The 19,875-nt window shown below is 38.7% G+C and overlaps 1 protein-coding gene across 1 annotated transcript in view; it reads left to right on the top strand.

Annotated features, from left to right (window-relative positions):
* Positions 1–4,873, top strand: part of LOC150015233 (guanylate-binding protein 7-like) — a 30,739-nt gene extending 25,866 nt beyond the window's left edge. The window contains exons 8-11 of the mRNA XM_090269701.1: positions 1,370–1,582; positions 3,074–3,176; positions 3,468–3,661; positions 4,533–4,873. Of these exons, the coding sequence (XP_090125827.1) occupies positions 1,370–1,582; positions 3,074–3,176; positions 3,468–3,661; positions 4,533–4,706 (684 nt within the window). The 3' untranslated portion in view covers positions 4,707–4,873. The remainder of the gene's footprint in view (positions 1–1,369; positions 1,583–3,073; positions 3,177–3,467; positions 3,662–4,532) is intronic.
* Positions 4,874–19,875: the final 15,002 nt, after the last annotated feature.

The raw sequence follows: 19,875 nt of genomic DNA, 5'->3' as shown, positions 1-19,875 counted from the left end.
TGCCAGACTTGAAGCTGCTTAGCAGAGGTATAAGGCATGCCAAGCCCAGCTGCTGCTTTTGGGGGGTTTCTGGGCCTTTCAGAGATTGTATGAAACTGTACAGTGTAAACTGAGACAGGCTGTTTTTGTGGAAAAACTGATGGAAATGATCAGTCCAGGTACGAACTGGTTGCAGTAGTGTCTCAAAGAATTACCAGTGTGGTACAAGCTGTGTTAGCCAGGTTATTGGAGAGCTCAAATTTGGAGTCCCCCTGTGCCTGCTGGCTGGGGGTTGGGGGGGGTTGCTCATCAAAGGAGCAATGGCATCTGCTCCCACTTCTCATTCCAGAGAGAGCCACCCTGACCTCTGCCTCTCCACCCTAGCCCTGAAAGTAGTCAGTTAAGTTCCATTCTGAATACAATAGTCCCTCTTTATATCATGGTTCACTTATCGCGGCCTCACTGTGTCACGGGATTTTAAAAAATATTATATTTAATTATTTATCACGAATTTTTGCTATATCGTGAGATTTTGTGGTACTGTATACATATTTTGTTAAAGTTACCTAGGTTTAAGAGTGTGGAATATGTTTAAGAACATAAGTAGTGTTTATAAAAGTGTGAAAAAGGTTAATAAGGGAGTGGGAAAGGTTAATAAGGGACTGGGAACAGTTTATAAGTGTGTGGGAAGGGTTTATAAAGCCTTAAAGTATATATAAATACTAAAATAAATGTAAGGTTCCTACTTTGTGGATTTTCACCTATCGTGGGGGCGTCTAGAACGTAATACCCGCAATAAATGAGGGATCACTGTATTCCTGTAGGCTTTCAAGCTTCTGCCCAAGTGAGGTTAGAGCAAGTAAGTTTGTAAGCAAATGAGTCCTTACCCAGGCCCCTCAGGAGGAACACCTGGGGTCCAGCAGCCCTCCTTCTCCTTCATTTATAATCCCTTCAGGTTTTCACGACATTGTGGGAACCCCTCTTCCAGGCACTTATTCCTTTGGCTAGGGAGACCAGTATGGGTTGGGACCCATCATTTCACAGAGTGGGAGACTCAGCAGCTGAGATATCCTTCCCTATTCTTAATTGCCACACTGTAGGTGTGGGCCCTGCCTGTTCTACATTTCTGTCCCTCCCTTCAGTCTTGTCATGGCTTTTTTCCTGATCCTTAGTTGCAGTACTTCTGTTCAGCTAGTCAACAGATGGTTCTCAATGATGGTCGTTCTACAATTTAGTTGTAAATCTGATGTGGTTTTGGAAGGGCAAGCACAGCATTTACCTACTTCACCATCTTGACCACAAGTCAGACTGCTTCTTCCAAGAGGATTACAGTTGGATGTTTTCTTCTAACAGCTTCTTTCCTTTGGTTTTCTCCGCATTTCCCTGGCAGGAAACCATAGAGGTGAGGAAGAAAGATTTCTTACTTCAAAATGAAGAGGCATCTGGCAAATATTGCCAGGCTCAGCTTAAGCAGCTTTCAGAGCCCTTAATGGAAAGCATTTCAAGAGGAACTTTCTCTGTGCCTGGAGGATACAATCTCTACTTAGAAGCAATGGACAAGGTTGAACAGTCATATAACCAGATGCCCAGGAAGGGAGTTAAGGTAAGGAATAAAAAGAGGGCGGGGCTGGCTGGTGTGGCTCAATTGATTGGAACATTGCCCTGTAGACCACAAAATCATGGCTTCGATTCCCGGTCAGGGCATGTGCCCAGGGTTCAGGTTTGATCCATGGAGAAGCACATGCAGGAAGGCAGCCTGTTGATGTTACTCTCTCACATCAATGTTTCTTTCTCTTTCTCTCTCTCTCTCTCTGTTCCTCTCTCTCTTTCCCTCTCTGTCTGTCTGTCTCTCTCTCTCTCCTTCCCTCCCTCTTTTCCTCTCTCCCTCCCTCTCTAAAAGCAATGAAAAAATGTCCTGAGATAAGGATAAAAAAAAAGAGGGAGGAGAACAGCAGATTAGAGTCAGAGTTTTTGTTTTTTCTTTTGAAAATCAAAGAACACACTGCACCATTTGTGAAGAAAAAGCAGAGCATGATGAGCCCTACATTTTTAACTTTTATATCCACAGTTAGTGCGATACTTTTAAATAAACCTGAAATATTTCTTCCCAAATATAAGATTTATCATCAGAAATCTAGATTAAAGAGAGCATTTGTTTTATTAAACAGTGTAATAGTTTTTGTGCTAAGTGTAGGAGATGTATAATTAACAAAACAATATTCTTAAAAAGCTTATGCTTTTACTGAAAAAAGACATATAAACAGTCAATTGGATATGATGGGATATGGTTATCATACAAGTATACACTGATAGTGATGATGATGATGATAATAATGATAGTGATGGCTAACATATATTGAGCACTCACTTTCTATTACAGGTATCATCTTAGGTGCTGTGTTTGGATTATCAATTTAATATGAATTTAGGTGCTGCTGTCATCCCCATTATACAGCTGAGAAATGTGATGCACTGAGAAGCTAATAAGTTACCTAAAATTGACTGTGGTTGTGAGCGTGGGCTGAGTGGAAGGGGGAAGAGGGGAGAAAATGGTACACCTGTAATAGAATAAACAACAAAATAAATAAATAAAATTTACAAAACACACACACACACACACAGCCAGCAAGTGTTAGAGGTGGTAGGGCAGGTCTGTGTACTGAGCATCCATTCATTCTCAGAAGGGTGTTCAGCAAAACTTCCTGGAAGAGGAGGTAGAAGCTACAAGTTGAGGTAGTGGTAAATGGTATCTGAGTAAAGAAGGGTAGAGGGCATCCAGTCAGAAGAGAAAGAATGTGCAGATATTGCAAGCGGTGGAGGAAGAGTGTTTGTAGAGCTGCACATAAACCTGCTTGTCTGTAACCTGGGTGGGCGGTCGCCGGCATCATTAGGACAGCGAGCTGGAGAGTTAGGGAAGAGATTGCCAGAAGGGTTTTATTCTAACTAAAGAGGTTGGATTTTTTTTTTTTTTTTTTTTTGTACTGTGGTCATGGAAGGAGGAGAACCACTGTAGGACTCTAAGAAAGATGAAGAAAGAGTCAAATTTGTAGTTCTATTGAACAAGAATCTTTGCTCCCTCTTATTTGTTTTGCAGGCAAACGAGGTCCTCTGGAGCTTTGTGCTGGCGCAGGCTGCAACAAAGGAATCCGTCCTGCAGGCAGACAAAGCCCTTACTGCTGGGGAGAAGGCCCTAGCAGGTAGGTACAGGAAAGGGCAGGGGAGGTTCTTGCAGTGCCCTGTAACAGGTGTGAGAGCAAAACCTTCCTGAAACAGGCACTTCCTGCCCTTTCTGTGCAATAACTTGACTAAACTGAAAATAACCACGGGAATTCTGGTAGCTTATTCTGCCAACTAATGCCTTTCCATCACATTCTGAAACAGATATTTCTCCTTACCATTTTAAAGTCATTTTAGTCTCTGAGCTCAAGAGGGTACAGCTCAGTCAGCATAACCTGTCTTTTTTCCTCTATAAAACACTTGGGGAACAGCTGAGTGTGCCAAAAATCGGGATGCTGAGAAGGAACAGGAGCTGGTAAGGCAGAAACAGAAGGAAGAGCAGGAAAAATCAGAGGCTCAAGAGAAAAGCTTCCAGGAAAACTTAATCCAGTTGAAAGAGAAGATGAAGCGAGAAAGCGAGAACCGACTAAGAGAGCTGGAAAGAGTGCTGGAGTACAAGCTGAAGGTAAGCCTGGGTGGGCCCTGGGAAAAGCCTCAAGGAAAGTAACCTGGTTCCTCATGATGGGAAGAACAAAAGCTTTAACTAAAGTCATAAACTCTGAAGAAAATACAAAGGCGTATGATTCAGTGAAATGTCAGATTAATCTGGACCATTCTAAGGCCCTAAATCTACAGAACTCAGCACCTTCTGCAGCATTAGAGTTTGCAGAGAAGAAATAATATGCCCCAGGCTCTGAACCTGGTGTTTGTAGTGATACAGGGTCTCATTTTGCCCCCAAGTAAATGTGACCTTAGTCCTGTAGTCCTTAGGATATTTACTACAACCATCAAAGAGATTTAATGCATCTGACTGCAAACATCAGATTGTGCCTGATATGGTATATAGGATACTGACAGCTGTAACATTTACTGCATTAGTTTCCAGATCTACCTGATGTATACTGTACACCTCAGTACAATGCATTCTTTGTCTCACCTGGAGTTTGATAACCAGTGTTCCATGGAGAATGGGCAGTTCCCATTATATGTTGCATATGTGTAGCCATCCTATTACAGTGGAACCAAAAATAATTAATTTTAACCCTCCATCTTTCCCAAACAGCATCCTTAGAACTGGAAAATGTTTTTGGCATAGTTGTCAGGCCTGACCCAGCCCCACTCCTCCCCACACCCAATGAGATCATGCTGAGAGATCTTAGGAAGGTGTAAACCATGGATACTCCCACTACCAGGTCCAAATGTTTGGAAGTTTTGGACAAATGAATCAAAGAGCATCTAAGTTAGTGGAGATATGGAACATGTACTTAGCTGCTACAGTTGTTAAATGCAAAATGCCAATAAGTGGCATTTTCAAAAAGAAACTCTCTTTTTTACAGATTCAAGAAGAACTACTTATTGAGGGATTTGAAAAGGAATCTGAGATGATGAGGAAAGAGATAGATCAACTAAAACAAGAGATTCAAGAAACTGAAAACTTCTGGCCTTCAATATTTATAGAGCTCTTTTGTATGGCAGCCGGTGTATTGTTGGGGCCTTCCCTGGGCCTGTGAAGAAAATAGGCAGATGTATTTTTAGATAGACTGAGAATTTTTAGTAAATATATTATAAAAAGCTCCTTACATTATAATAGCATAACACTGTGGCTCATTTTTAAAGTATGTGTGTCATGGTAGTTTCATCCAAGAAAAGTTTAAAAATAAAGAGTGATAGAAGATAATGATTTATTCATGCTAACCGTTGAAGGAAAGCAAAAGACAAATGGGCTGATGAAGGAAACACTGATGATCTATATAACAGTCACAGAGATCATTTCCTCAGCTACTTGATCCGTATGAATCTGGGAGCAGAGAACAACCACCACATTTTTAAAATGGGTATAAATATGAAAAGAGATTAATAAAAACATTTAACTCTACTGATTATAAAAGACATGCAAAATAAAACTAAGAGGTACCCGATCACCTGACAGATGGAACACTGGGTTGGCAAGGGTTTCAGGAAACTGGTGCTCACTCCTGTTTGCTAGTGAGAAATGCCAATTGAGGCAAATACATATCAAAATTTCAAATGCAAATCCCATCAACCCAGGAAGTCCATACTTAGGAATAAATCTTAAGATTTACGTAATGGGATATTTGTGGCAGAATTGTTGTAATTCCAAAAGACAGGACACAACTTAAATTTCCTCTCAGATATTATTTAATTAAATCTTGAGATGTATCTACCAAGGACTACTCTACCGTCACTAAAATGAAAGCGGAAGCTCTATTTTTACTAACATGAAGAAATCCAGAAGATTTATCATAAGTGAAGAAAAGATGCAGAATGTATGTATAGATGTACTGAAAAATTTAGAAAATAATATGTGCAGTTATGATCATATATCTGGAAAAATATAAAAGAAAATAGTATCCATGAACACGTGAGAGGATAGCTAACCTTACATTATATATTTTTCTGTGCCTTTTAAATCTTGTATAAATTATTACTTATTTAAACATAAATAAAAACAACTATTAGGTTAAAACTAAAATAAAAATACATGGAAAGGGAACTTTCCCCTGACAGGATCAAAGTAGAAATACCATGAGTCAGCTCAACAGAAAGAGCCTATTTATTACAGCAGAAAACAGGAATTACAAGAGGTGCATCTTAAACTTGTCCTTTGGGCCTCTCAATAAGGCCTTAAAATTCTAGTTCCTACTTTATCTTCAAATATCAAATCTGCTGGAGTATCAACTGAAATGGTCTCCAAATTCCTGCCCCACATTTATAAAGATGGTGAACTAGAAGGAAAAAAATTCAGAGTCAGCTTTACATTTTAAGAATTCTTTTCAGCAGTGTAAAGCTTAAGACTCTTGTGGATAGAATGAACTGCTTGTAATTCCACACGCAGCATGTATTCTCTTGGCTCTGGATGTTCACACACAAGACACAGACTTCCTTAAACACCCCAGTTGCTCACCCAGTACCTTTATTTACATTCTTCTGTTCCTCCTTACCCTCTGCTATTTCCTGATTTCCCAAGGTTGCATAACGGTTCTTCCTTGGACTAACATTGTGCTATGATGTCCCTGCTACCACAGCACTTTTATATAATTGCGAAACTATATACAGCCATCCCCTTTACTGCCGCCTCATGATCTCATCTACTTGGTGATCTTCATCATTGTCTATTTGGCTCCCATGACAAAGCCCACCCTGTAAACACCCGGAGTGCAAAAAAATAGAGGTGAATATATGAGCTGCCATCTAACAGCGCCCCAGCTAGCATATTCTTACTGTATTAACTGCTCTTTAGGTCCTCGAAATAAAGAACACAGTTTTAGGAACTCGTGCCTTTGGGACTTGTTGAGGCAGAGAGGATATACATGCCTATCTGAACCTGTTGCCCTGTTCTCTCCAAGGGATGGGACACTTCATGTGCTCTGGGTTCTTCAAGCTTCTCGCCCATGACATTTACTCAGCAATGAGGTCACCACCTTTGTCTCACAATGCAATTATAATATTTAAAATAGTAAAGAAACAGTATTTTTGTACTCTCATTTACACCATAATTCTTCTATGCATTGAAGGTGTTTCAGTTGAAATAAAACTATGCTTTTGCTCTGAAAATCAAATTCTCATTGAACATTCCAATATAAGAGGTGGAACCAATAACACAACTCTTTCTTCTTGAGGATTATGAGATAATCCTCAGTTGCCTTTAATTGTCCTCATTTTGAAGCCACTGGAATGAGAAGCTTGCACCTGGTCCAGTCTCCAGACCTACTGGGCCCACCAGAGGAATGGTCTGAATACTGTACATCTGGATGGTGTTTGTGGGGATAAAGGGCAGTGATGAGTTCTGTTTCCAGATCAAATCTCCACAACACACATGACCAGCAATACAAATCAGAAAGAGTTAACATGAAAATGGTGACACGAAATGATCATAACTTAGAGAAAGGAGAGATCAGGAGTGAGTTACAGGAAAACAAAGGCAGAGAAACACATCTTCATGAACTTTAAAATTCAGTCAGAAACTCATCTCTTGGGATAAGCTTACACAATTCTCAAGATGAGGCTTCAGGTAAAGGCCTCTGCCATACTTGAAAATTAGTAAGTAATTGTTAAATTATTGAAAGAAACAAAGATCTATACAAAGACGTTTTCAACACTTGTGGGGGAAGGCAGTTTCACAAGCACGCCTTCACATTGTGAGAAGTGAGCCGCGCGGACATTTCCACATTCCTTTCATTAGCCCCTCAGATGTGCTTCCCTGCCTCACCAGTGCTGCCCTCTCGCTTGCTACTGGTATCCTGAAGCTCCCACAGCATTTATTTATTATGGAACTTCTTCAGTGTTAGGAGGGGATGAGATACAGGAACTCGTTAGAAATTAAAAGAAAAATAGAGGAGTCTTTTTTCCTACAACACAGGCAAATGCTTAACAAAGCAGGAGGACTGACAAAAGAGTGTTAAATGGTTTCCTTTACAGTCAGCAGTCTCAGTTTAAGTGCTGCCAATGACGCATGCATGGACTACAACAAAGAGCAAAAACATTTAAACAATGCAGCCTAGGGAAGTTCTTTCCTGTAAAACAAAGCCTCATTCCATGATAGATGTAGGAGCTTCTATGGCAGGTTCTCTGGCCTTGAACTTAATACATTAGGGATTAGGTTTTCTCTGGAGTGCAGAGAAGCAGGGCAACAGGCGCAAGCCGCGGATCATGCACAGCTGGCAGGAGCTACTGGGCCTTCCTTACCTATGACTTGTTCATACCCAAGTATTGGGAACTGATCAATTCTCCTAACCCATCACATATTTTAAGCCCCCCTGACTTCATTAAACCTACTGACTCTTATGCCAATTAACAAACTCTTTCTTGTTAATTTATAAAAGAATGCTTCCTGTACTAAGTCACCAAATATTAGGTGGTCATTTTAGGTTTGGTCAATTCACATGCTTGTTAACCACCCCATGGCTGTAACTGGAGTCAGCCTGTACATATACACAGCACACTATTTATCCTGAACTGTATAAAACTACTTCCCGGATAAAATAATCTTCTCTAGTTCCAAACTGCTATTGCCTGAGCTTTGTCTCCTTATTTGTTCACCAATTGCCCCTGCTTTCTCTCCAAACCAAGAAGACTAGTAAAATTCCTTATCTCAAGCCTCCTTTTCTATCTGATCTACTATAATATAACAACTGATCTCTGCACTGTTCAACATTAATACATGACTGATTTTATATATCATCATTGATTACTGAAGACTTGTCCAAGAAATGAACAATAAATTACAATACACAATACAAAAAAAAAACGTTTCCTGATAAGTGACTTTTGTTTTTTAAAACAAAATTTACTGTACTGTTGTGTATTTGTTTTTCTATTATTTTAAAATAATTCACAATCATTAAAAAGGTTCATGATACACAGAAAATTAGAAAATAAAAGGTAAATACAATAACATCAATGAATTAGAAATGCTGTTAACATCAGAGTATATAATGTTCAAGATTCTGATCTGTTTGTTGTTGAGACGAATGTCTTCATAAATAGGATAATTCTGTACCTATCATGAATTGAATTATTCTCAAAAAGCATGTCCAAATTTATTTACAGACAATAGCTTTGTTCATCTGCAAAGGAGTTTGGAGCATTGGCAAGAAATTTATTTTTTCATATCATTGGTGAATTAAGTCTTATCAACAAAGAAATTTCTCTCCATGGCAATGTAAAAAAGAAAGAAATCTCTTCAATTACTGAATAAGGAATATCAAGAACATCCCTATAGGTAGACTGAAAGTGACTAGAAAGTCAGGATAAAATTTCACATTATTTATATATTAAAGCTCATGAGATCCTTTTACACTGCACAAATTTTAGCAAGCATAATATATTTTCTTAGGACCAAGAATATCTTGTTTTACCACAACGGGACTGAACAGCACAATTCCCTGTTACAACCTGACCTTTCTATCATCCCTTTATAGAGTTGCTCACTTGGAAACCATAGTAGCCGTTGTTGTTAGTTGCATTCGCCTAAAAGAAAAATCAAACTTCTTTCATTTTCCTGAGAAAAAGTGGTTACAGCCAAGGTGGAACCCAGATTAAGTTCCCGAGGTGTCAGGGAGCCTGGAACTCTAGTTTTCTGGGTGTTCACATTTCAAAAGGGATGGAGCCCAGAGACTTGGAGACAACTCTTGGTTGTAAATCTGCCAACAGTTTGGTTTTTTTTTTTAGCCCTGTAGAGTTTTATTGCCATTCGATATTTTAGAGAGGACTCTTTCCCACTTGTTCCAATGAAACACTCTAAAATATAGATAGGGAAATGGGATATTTTAGCTTATACACATAAAGAATTCACCTTTATTTACCCTTACATTTTATACAATTCATCAAAAATTTCAATTGTCCCTGAATCACTTTGATTCCCTGACATAAACAATACTGGTCAGAAGAATAAGCAGCTGATTACCATAGCATTAATCCTGTTTCAAAGTAGCCCTGCCTTACTTCTTGCTTTCAATCTTACTTGTATTAATCCTGAATAAGGTTTCAGATTTTGTCCTGTAGTCATCTCAAGGCTCAACTGGGGAAGGATCCACTCCCCAATGTCATTAAGGTGCATTTCATTATGTGCTGTTGGATGGGAGGCCTCAATTCTTTGCAGGTTGTTACCTGAAGACTATCCTCAATTCATTACCATGTGAGCCTCTCCACCATGGTAACTTACTTCATCCCTGTGAGCAAGCCAAGACAGAGAATGAGAGAGAGACAGAAACAGACAAAGAAAGAGAGAGTGAAAAGAGAAGGGTGGGGAAAGAGAAAAAGGCAGCTCGAGAGCATATTATCAGGATGGAAATCATTCCTGTAATTAGACTGTTACCTAGTCATAGAAGTAACAAATTATAATGTTGATAGTCATCATAAGCAATTCATTAGGTTTAGCTCACACTCAAGGCAATTGCACATGTGTGTGAATAAGAGGAAGGAGAAATTACTGGGAGCCAGTGTCAGAAATTGCCTACCACAGTTTCTTTGTGGGGGAAGGGAAGGAGTTGAAATTTGGAAGGTGCTATGGCTAAGCTTCTTGTAGTATTTCTAAAATTTATTTCCTGAACTTATATTATGGCCCAGGGACACGTGTACTTTTTGAAAATCATCTACTATAACATTATAATTTGGTTATGTTTCTTTACATATGTGAAATTTTGATTAATTTTTTAAAACAAAAATTACCAAGACTAAATTAGACCTAAGAGGGTAAATGTGAACATAGTTGGCAAGTTATTAGGACTCTAGTATAGAATTCCAGGTGACTGATCGTATAGGCTTGGACAAGAGATGGTGAGATTTTGTCTGGCTCTAGATATGTGTTAAATTTAGGAATTTACAGAACTTACTATTGAACTGAATTTGAAGCTTGAGAGAAAAATAGAAATCAAGACTGAATTAAAGCAGTTATTATTTACCAAGATGGAAGAGACTGTGGGAGGGTTAGATTTAGGACCACAGGAGAAAATCAGAAGTTTTAGCTTGGATATGTTAATCTTGATATACTTACAAGACAGGATGTGGGGATATCAAGCAGAGAATAGAATTTAAAAACCTGAAATACAGGAGGGAAGTTAGGGCTGGAAATACAAGTTTAGGAGTCATCTTTACAGATTTACTCCATTCGTGGAACTGGAGCAATGGATTAAAGGAAGAATTTTTTACAAGATTAAAACCAGAAGAGTTACAATATTTGGAGATTAAGAAGGAGAGCAAATCCAGAAAGAAAAAAAAAAACTGAAAAAGAATGTCTAGTAAGATAAAGAAAAACAAAGAGTGCATGAGACAAAAGCAGCCAGACAAGATGCATCAAGAAGGAAGTCATTATTATCTTTATCAAATGTTGCTGAAACATAAAATAAAGTGAGGACTTGAAAACTAATCATTTGATGTAGCGTATGGAGGAGATATTGAGAGGGACTGGTTGCGTGGGATGCTTGATATTGAGATTATGGCAGAGTTGTAATTAGTGGCAAGGAAAATGTCCAGGCTGAGATGAAATGATCGGACAATAAAAGACTGTTGAATTTGAGGAGCTTAAGGAACTGATAGGTCAAGGTATCAGAAGTTTGTGTACTGGATCCTAAAGACCCAAATATTTACAATTAGAGTAGAGGTGAAGAGAGGAGACCCTGATGTTTAAATCTTCAGTCAGTGGAGGAATTGGAAGACCCAGGATTCCTGAAGTAAAGAGTAATTTGTTGTACAGTCCTATGACATGTGCTTTAAAAATACTTCATGTGTTTTGTTCTTCTTGTTTGTTGTTTTGTGGGGGCTTTGGGGGGGGCAGCATAAAGGAAGAGACTGAGAAGTTAAAGAAAGGTACAGTTTTTCCCAAGTTTCTTTCATTCTCTGTGAAGAAAATATTCCCCCAGGAGCTGATGACAGCTCTGGACTACGGTGTGGAAGAAAAAAGTGACAGCAATGTACACAAACCAAATTCAATTTGTTATTTTATGTGTACTTATAAACTTAAATATAAGTCAATACGGACTTAAATAAAGATGAAAGACTTTCGCAATCAGGAGAACACTTTGGTCTCAGAAATTTCCGAGTTTTGTTAATACCAAACATACAAAGGCTTTTCCTTTATCAGCAAAGCTTTACAAGAATTTTTAGAAAATTTTGGTAACAAAGAGCAGTAACCAGCAGACTCTGACGAGAAAGTGACCTGCTATGGTCAGACCAGCAGCTAACTGGGCATGTTTTTTTTTTTTTTTTTAGTATTTGCTCAGGCTTCAGGTCACACAGAGTTCAGGGACATGTAGACAGGGGAGAAGCCAGACTAAAATTGGGTCAAGACAAATCAGAGGGTAAAAAGAAAAAAAAGTAATTTTGACTATTTGTCAACTTCCCAGGTTAGCCAGTGAAGAAATTAATACACCTACATATTCCTCCTTCATCTTTTCCTTTTCACTGATGCTAAAATTCAGCTCCACAATCAAAGAATATTTTACTATGAAGATGGGTTTATTCTTTTATAAGGAGAAGGAAAGGCCAAAATCTTTAAATACCCAATTTGTAAGGCCTCCCTAAATTCAGAAAAGAGAGCTATATACCTCCAGCTCATTCTCTGGGTTGGTGGGTGTGGTGTGTTTGTCTAGTTTTGTCTAGAAGCACTTGTGGTCACCTTCACTGGTGTAACTCCGTAGGTTGGGCATGATCCTGCAAGCCAAAAGATCACCAGTTCAATTCCCAGTAAGGGCGCATATCTGGGTTGCAGACCAGGTCCCCAGTTTGGGGTGTATAAGAGGCAGCCGATTGATGTTTCTCTCATACATCTATGTTTTTCTTCCCTTGCTTTCTCCCTCCCTTTCCCTCTCCAAAAATAAATAAATAAAATCTTTCATAAAAGCATTCATGACCAACCTGTCTTCATTGGACTTCTGCATGGTTTGCTGTTTGAGTAGAACTGTTGCTCACTGCCCTCACCATACCCTCCTATATACTCATGGGAAGATTTTAAACGTATTTACGCTGTAGCAGTGGCTTTTTGCTGAGTTTGATCTCTTACTGTTTTTCTGAGCCAGTCAGTCATATGCTCTTCTAAACTGTATTGCACAAGCTTCTCAGCCCAACTTTCACTGTGATAGGCATGGCCACACAGATATATAGTTCTAGCTACCTACATTTGACCTATTGATCAGTATTTGGTAATAAACCTAGGAAGGGTTCATTCATCTTTGTAACAACTATTGACAGAAGAACTCAGAAAGGTATAAGAATTAGGATAAATGTCTAACCGATATGCTATATACCTGAAACAACTATAATACTGAATATCAACTATAATCGAAAAAAAGAAACAGAAAAAAAATTAGAGAGGAATTTTAACCCAGGTTAGCTTGGGTCTCCTCTATCTGGATTTCTCCATATCCACCTGGGTTGTGGTCTGCTGCCACTGTTTTTCTTTGACCGAGGGTCAAAGAGGGTACACAGGGTGTACCTCATCCTAATCCCTTCTTTTTCTGGTGTTCCACTAAACAGAACAGTTGTGTTTAAGTTTCAACTTTACTCAGTGCTGCGGTGGTTGGTGGCTGATTTGGTCAACTTAGTCATCTTTGAGGCCTCCTTTTTTCCAGGACTATTCTTTTATCTATCTTCAATTCCCAATTACTATGTACATTTATTTTTGTACAGCAGTTTTGTGACTAGGTGATTAGTACATTGTTGCAAACCAGCAACTCTTTAATGTATTCTGCTGAACAAAGGTCATCTTCTAGGTTCATCACCATAGAAAACCTTCCCAAAATAGCATACCCTGCTTGCACAATATAAATCTAATCTGTGAAGTCCATTGTGGATTCAACCAGAATCTCTGGAGTAAAAGGAATGGGATTGGATCTTTACTTCAAATTTATTCACGCATGAAATACCCTTGCAGAGTTGTGTTTATTCTAGCAGAAATAGAGTAAACCTACATAACCAGGAATATTACTTTTTCTCCAAAACCAAGAGATTAAGAGATTACTTCTTTTCTTTTCTTTTTTATTAGGTGAAACAGCAAACTCTGCTGGCCTTGAAGGAGTGATCTTGTATAGGACCTGCCTTTTTTCAGACTCTGTGTGCCAGGTGGCTTTGGCAGGGCAGTTAGAGCTGGAAGGTGCATGGGCCACAGGGAGTCAGCCTGTATGGGGACCACATTTGCAGACCACCTGGGGTTGTAGATGAAGTAAGCTCAGCCTCAGGTAGTCCTGGGAGTAAGACTCATTGAGACCTGGAGTTGAACCTGGAGTGGCTGGAGCTATAGAGATTCCTGGAGGTAAACCCCTGGGGCTGTAGCTGAAGCAGGTATAGTCTGCAAAGTTCTGGGTACAAGCCACACCTAGACAGGAGCTTTGCCAGGGTGGGTGCAAGTCAGGCAACTGGAAGCTAGAGCTGGAGCAGGCTGCATAGAGACCTGTTATGCTGTACATAAGCATATCTGTCAAGCCTGTGAGCATCTTTATCACCAGTGTTTGGAATTCTGCACCTGTTAGGTTGGCTATCTCCTCATCACTTAGTTCTCCCACTTGATGCGTTCCCCATTTTGGGCCATACTTCTCTGTCTCCTTATCTTGACAGGCTCCTGTGTTTGTTTGCCTCTGTGTCTTAGGTAGAGCTGTCCTTCCTATTATGTTGTAAGGGGTGGAGCCTTAAGGATTCATCAGTACAGGGCAACCTGTTTCACCACGTTGTGGTGCTATATGTGGGGGAGGGGTCTGAGAGGGAACAATGCTGCTTGCCCAGCACTCACCCCATTTCCAGGCACTTCTCCCACTTACGTATGGGACTAGTGACTCTCTAGCTGTTGCTCTGGCTGTCATTCCCAGAATGGATGGGTCTGCGGACATTTTAAGACCATGGGACCCTTTAAATAAGTAGACTCTGCTGAGAGACTGGCAGTTTCTGCCCCCACCCTGACCCCACTGGTTTGCATAGTCAGAAGCAATGAGGCTTGATTTTCCCCGATGCTAGGACCGTGAGCTGTGCGGTCTGGTGAGGAGCTGGGAATGGTTCCCAGGTGTCCCTCCTGACTTTTTAAAATGTGTAACTGTGCTTTCCACCAGCCTGCCACTGCTGCCACTGCTGCTTCCACCACACCATGTGCTCTCCACTCTGGCCCCGCCCCTTCTACCTGTCTGGATGAATATTTCTTCTTTATATCTTTGTTTGTTGGACTTCCATGCAATTTGATTTTTCTGGAACTTCTGGTTGTTTCTAGTTTTGAGGTAGTTGTATTCCTTTTTAGTTGTTGAGGAATATGCATCATGTCTGTCTATGCCTCCATCTTGGCTGGAAGTCCTAATTATACTTCTTAATCCCTGCACTATTTCTCCATTTCTCTCTCTTCCCTCTCCCAGCTGATAACCCTCCAAATGGTCCCCATACCTATGATTCTGTTCTTGTTCTGGTTGTTTGCTTAGTTTGTTTTTGTTTTTATTTTTTAGATTCACTTGTTGATAGTTTGAGTTTTATTTTAATGTTCATAGTGTTGACCTTCTTTTCCTGAAATAAGTCCTGTTAACATTTTATATAATAATGGCTTGGTGATGATGAACTCTTTTAGCTTTACCCTGTCTGAGAAGCATTTTTTCTGCCCTTCCATTCTAAATGGTAGCTTTGCTGGAGAGAGTCATCTTAGTTGTAGGTCCTTGCTTTTCATCACATTGAATACTTCTTGCCAGTCCCTTCTTCCCTGCAAAGTTTCTTTTGAGAAATCAGCTGAGAGTCTTGCATTCACCCCTTTGTAGGTAACTCTCTGCTTTCTCTTGCTGCTTTTAAGACTCTTTCTTTATCTTGAATCTTTGGCACTTTAATTATGATGTGTCTTGGTGTGGTCCTTTTTGGGTCTAGCTTGTTTGGGACCTTGTGCTTCCTGGACTTGTATTTCTATTCCTTCACCAAATTTGGGAAGTTTTTAAAAAATTTTTTTTCACAAAAACTTTCAATTTCTTGCTCTTCCTCTTCTCCTTTTGGCACCCCTATGATTCAGATATTGGCAGGCTTAAATTTGTCCCAGAGGTTTCTAAGCCTCTCATTTGTTTTTTTTGTTTGTTTGTTTGTTTTGATTCTTGTTTCCTCATTTTGTACTGGTTGACTGTTTTTTTCTTCCTTATGTTCCAAATCATTGATTTGAACCCCAGTGTCCTTCCCATCATCATTGGTTTTGTGTGGATTTTCCTTCATTTTATTTAGCATAGCCTTCGCTTCTTCCCTTATGCAGTTGCCATATTTAAGCATCTCTGTCAAGTCTGTGATCATCTTTATCACCAGTGTTCTGAACTCTTCATCTGTTAGGTTGGCTATCTCCTCATTTGTTAGGTTGACTATCTTCTCATCGCTTAGTTCTCCCACTGGGACCTTGATCCGTTCCCTCTTTCAGGCCATACTTCCCTGTCTCCTCATCTTGACAGGCTCTTATGTTTGTTTGCCTCTGTGTCTTAGGTAGAACTGTTGCACCTGTAGATTACTTATTTTCTATGTAATGGTATAACTAAGAAACCATTCTTCTCACCTTCAATTCCCTTTTTTCAGATTATTCAATCTGCATGTATTTGATATCAGACTTTAATTTATGGCAGGCTAGATGGGGGGAAACTTTCCCTCTACAAAACTATAAATTTCAAAAGAAATATTACTAACATTTTGAAATGTGTAGCTGAGTTCGCAGGAACATAAGTCCCAGGAATCAAATATAAAAACGAGAAGAAAATCATGGTAGTACGTGGAATCTGAGGGCATGTGCCAATCTTGGTATTAGTATCTTTGATTCTTAATGGCTATAAGAAGAGTAGAAGATGAAGTCTTAGTGCTGAGATGAATAGGTTTTACTAATTGGAAACTTAGAATGAATTGGAGAGCCTTATAGAAAAGGATAGACTAATAAATATTTGTCTACAACAGAGGAAAATGGCCTGTTTGAACCACCTTAGAATTTAAAAATAAAAACTTTCCCTCACCTGGGCATTGGATTGAACTTACATTACAAGTGTCATTTAGGAAACTATTTAAATTGGGCTGGTGTTGATAGAACTTTGAGGAACCTGGAAGTCTCTGGATGTAGTCCAGAGAAACATGACCCCAAAATGCAAATTCAAACAAGGGTGCAATTCCACACAAGCAAGAGACAGTGAAAGCAACAAACAGTAAAAAGATGCACCAGGATTTCAGACATGGTAATTCTGAGCTCAGGTTATAAAACAAAATGTTTACACTTTTAAAAAATACAAGAAAGAATAGAAAAATAAGCAAGAAACAAAATGTCATAAAATATCTCTGGCCAGTGTGGCTCAGTTGGTTAGAGAATCCTCCCATAAACTGAAAGGTCATGGGTTCAATTCCCTGACAGGGTGTATATCTAGGTTGAGGGTTCAGTCCCCAGTCAGGTGGCATATGAGAATCATTCGGCAGCTGATCAATGTTTCTCTCTCACATTGGTGTGTCTCTGCCTTCCTTCTTCTCGCTCTAAAATCAATAAGCATGTCCGTGGATAAGGATTTTTAAAAGTGCTATAAAATACTAATAAGAAGATTTTGAGAAAAAAAAAAGTTTTTCTTGAATGGATAGTGTGATTAAGCTTGACAGTTAAACCAGAAAATAAGGTAATTCTGGGAAAAGCAATTTTAACTATAGTTCTGAATATATTATTAAGTATTAGAACAGAGAGACAAAGATCTGATTTAAAAAAAAAAAAAGAAAGAAAGCATAGGGACCTGGGTCAGAAGATCGAATTTGCATTCCAAAGAGAAAGAGGAGAGAACAGTTTGCAAAGAAATAATAACTAGTATCTTCCAAAATTGATAAATAACAGGAATATTCATCTTAAAAAGCTACTGTGAATCCTAAGCAAAACAAATGAATTTATTCCTTAATACATCATAGTGAAACAAGGACAATGTCATGATGTAAAAGCAGACATAGACAAATGATACATTCCTTAAAAAGGAGTGAATCATACATTAATGAGATTTTCAACAATATGAGATCAGAATGTGTTGAAATGTTCAGAAAAAATAACTGTCAAGATGAGTTTTGTACCCAAACTAAACAGTTATGGAGCTGTTAAAGTAAAATGAAGACATTTTTAGACATGCAAAAACAGAGGCAGTTATTGCAATAAGTTCTCATTAAAGGTGTTTTCAAAAGGCAAACTTCAAGATCAAGTAGATGGTTCTAGAAGGAAGGCCTGGGGTGCAGTAAGTAATCAAGAAGAAAGATAACAGCAAACATATGGGTACATGTAAATATATATAATAGGACTTTAAGTGCATTTTTAAAAATTTCCTGGAGTTTTAGCAAAGGAACACTCCAAAGAGTGTAAACCAAAAAAACAATACCACTATGCCTAATCTTCTAAGAGTGTGAAACTATTTTTTTACCCATTAGAACAAATTCTAACTCTGGGGTATATAAGAGGAGATGAAGAGACTAATCAGAGATTAGTTGTGGAAAATTCCATAAGTTCTTCTGGGTACATATACCCAGTATATATTCCCCCTCGCTTTCCACTTCCTTATACTTCTCCAGTGCCAGATGAGTAATATTGCTTGCCCTCTCCCTCCATTACCTAAGTAGAATTAGAACTTCAAAGATCCTCTTCAAAGTTGACATGAGTTTCCTGGAATTTGGGAACACTAAGATTTGCCTGAGTCATGTGCAAACACATCTAAAAGTCAGAGGAAAAGTACTTTGTGGCAACAGAAGGAAAGGAGATTAGAGCTCAGAGCAGCCTGCCTTTCCAGGCGAGGTAAGTGTGCATATATTTTTCTCCTCAGCAGATGACTGAGCTGGGGATAGAAAAACCACTGTTCTAGATTTGGGTATATATATTAATGATTTTTATTAAACTCTGCAATTGTGGTTGTACTGGCAATAATTTTAATGAAGCACTGTTTTAGGATCACATCCTAGAATAAAAGTATTTAAAAATCCCTGGCTGTTCTTTTCTTCCAGTTTAATGAGATATAATTGAAATATAATGTTGTATTAGTTTAAGGTGTGCAACATAATTATTTGATATATGCATATATTGCAAAATAATTACCACAGTAAGTTTGGTTAATATCCATTACTACACATAGTTCCAAATTATTTTTTCTTGTCATGGGAACTTTTATGATCTACTTCTTTTTGGCAAATTTCAAATACACAATTAAAAAGTTCTACTTTTGTGATACTGGAAGTTTGTACCTTTTGACCACCTTCACCCATTTTTGGCCATACCCCTAGATTTCAGTCACCTTGAAAGGAACCCTGCCCAAGACATTACTTGACAAGGTGCATTGACATCAACAAAGAGAGACATAGGATGAATCGATTTCTAGAAGACAAGGTTAAAGGAAAGGAGTCAAGATGGGTCACAATTAGAACTTTCTGTTGGGAGACCCCCACAGGGGAAATCTTCAAAGTACTCATTCATGGTTCCATAAAGGAAAATGACCCAAGTCACCACCAGAGGACACCAACACATTTTTTTTTTTGGACCCCCCCACCCCCACCACCAACACATATTTTAACGTATCGTGTAAGTTGGTGTCCTTTCCCTGGTTTCCTGCACATATGGATTTACTGAAAGTATCATAAACATGAGCTTGTGTGCGGGGGGTAGATGAGAAAAAAAAAAAAACATTTCTTTTCCTTGCTCTGTGCCTGTAAAGCTGAGTCAGGCCTTGGCTGTATGAAAGAGTGGGGTGAGGGCAGGGAAGGCATATGCATGGAGGTAGGGTCCAATTTGGGAAAGAGTTTTTAAATTTAATTAGATGGAAATTTTCTTTTTTATTTTGAAAAACATACTATTCATTTTCCTTGAGTTACTAATAAACCAGTGGCATAAGAGTTTAGTCCCATAATGTAAGTTAAAGAGTGAATAAAGTTGCTTAGACAGATAAAAAATATTAACTGCACTAAAATTTAAGTAAATGCCAAATTTGAAGAGTAAAATAAAATGAAGGTTAAATGCAGAACAAATAACATGTTATATGGGGATGGGACTTATGTTTGTATGAATGTTAAAAGTTGAATTACCTAAAAAATGTTAATAATGTGTGAAACTTACAAACCGTAGAAGAAAAAATTAAAATATTGAGATTCCATTGCAAAGAAAAAAAGTAAAAGAGTGCTGTATGGCATGTGCACGTGAATACTGAGAGCCTTATGTTATTCCCAACATAGGGTGGACATCCTGACCCAAAG

The sequence above is a fragment of the Furipterus horrens genome, unplaced genomic scaffold (assembly GCF_987537825.1).
Source record: "Furipterus horrens unplaced genomic scaffold, mFurHor1.1.pri manual_scaffold_3, whole genome shotgun sequence".
NCBI lineage: Eukaryota > Metazoa > Chordata > Mammalia > Chiroptera > Furipteridae > Furipterus > Furipterus horrens.
The sequence above is the reverse complement of the archived record's forward strand: the minus strand, read 5'-3'. Positions and strand labels throughout refer to the sequence as shown.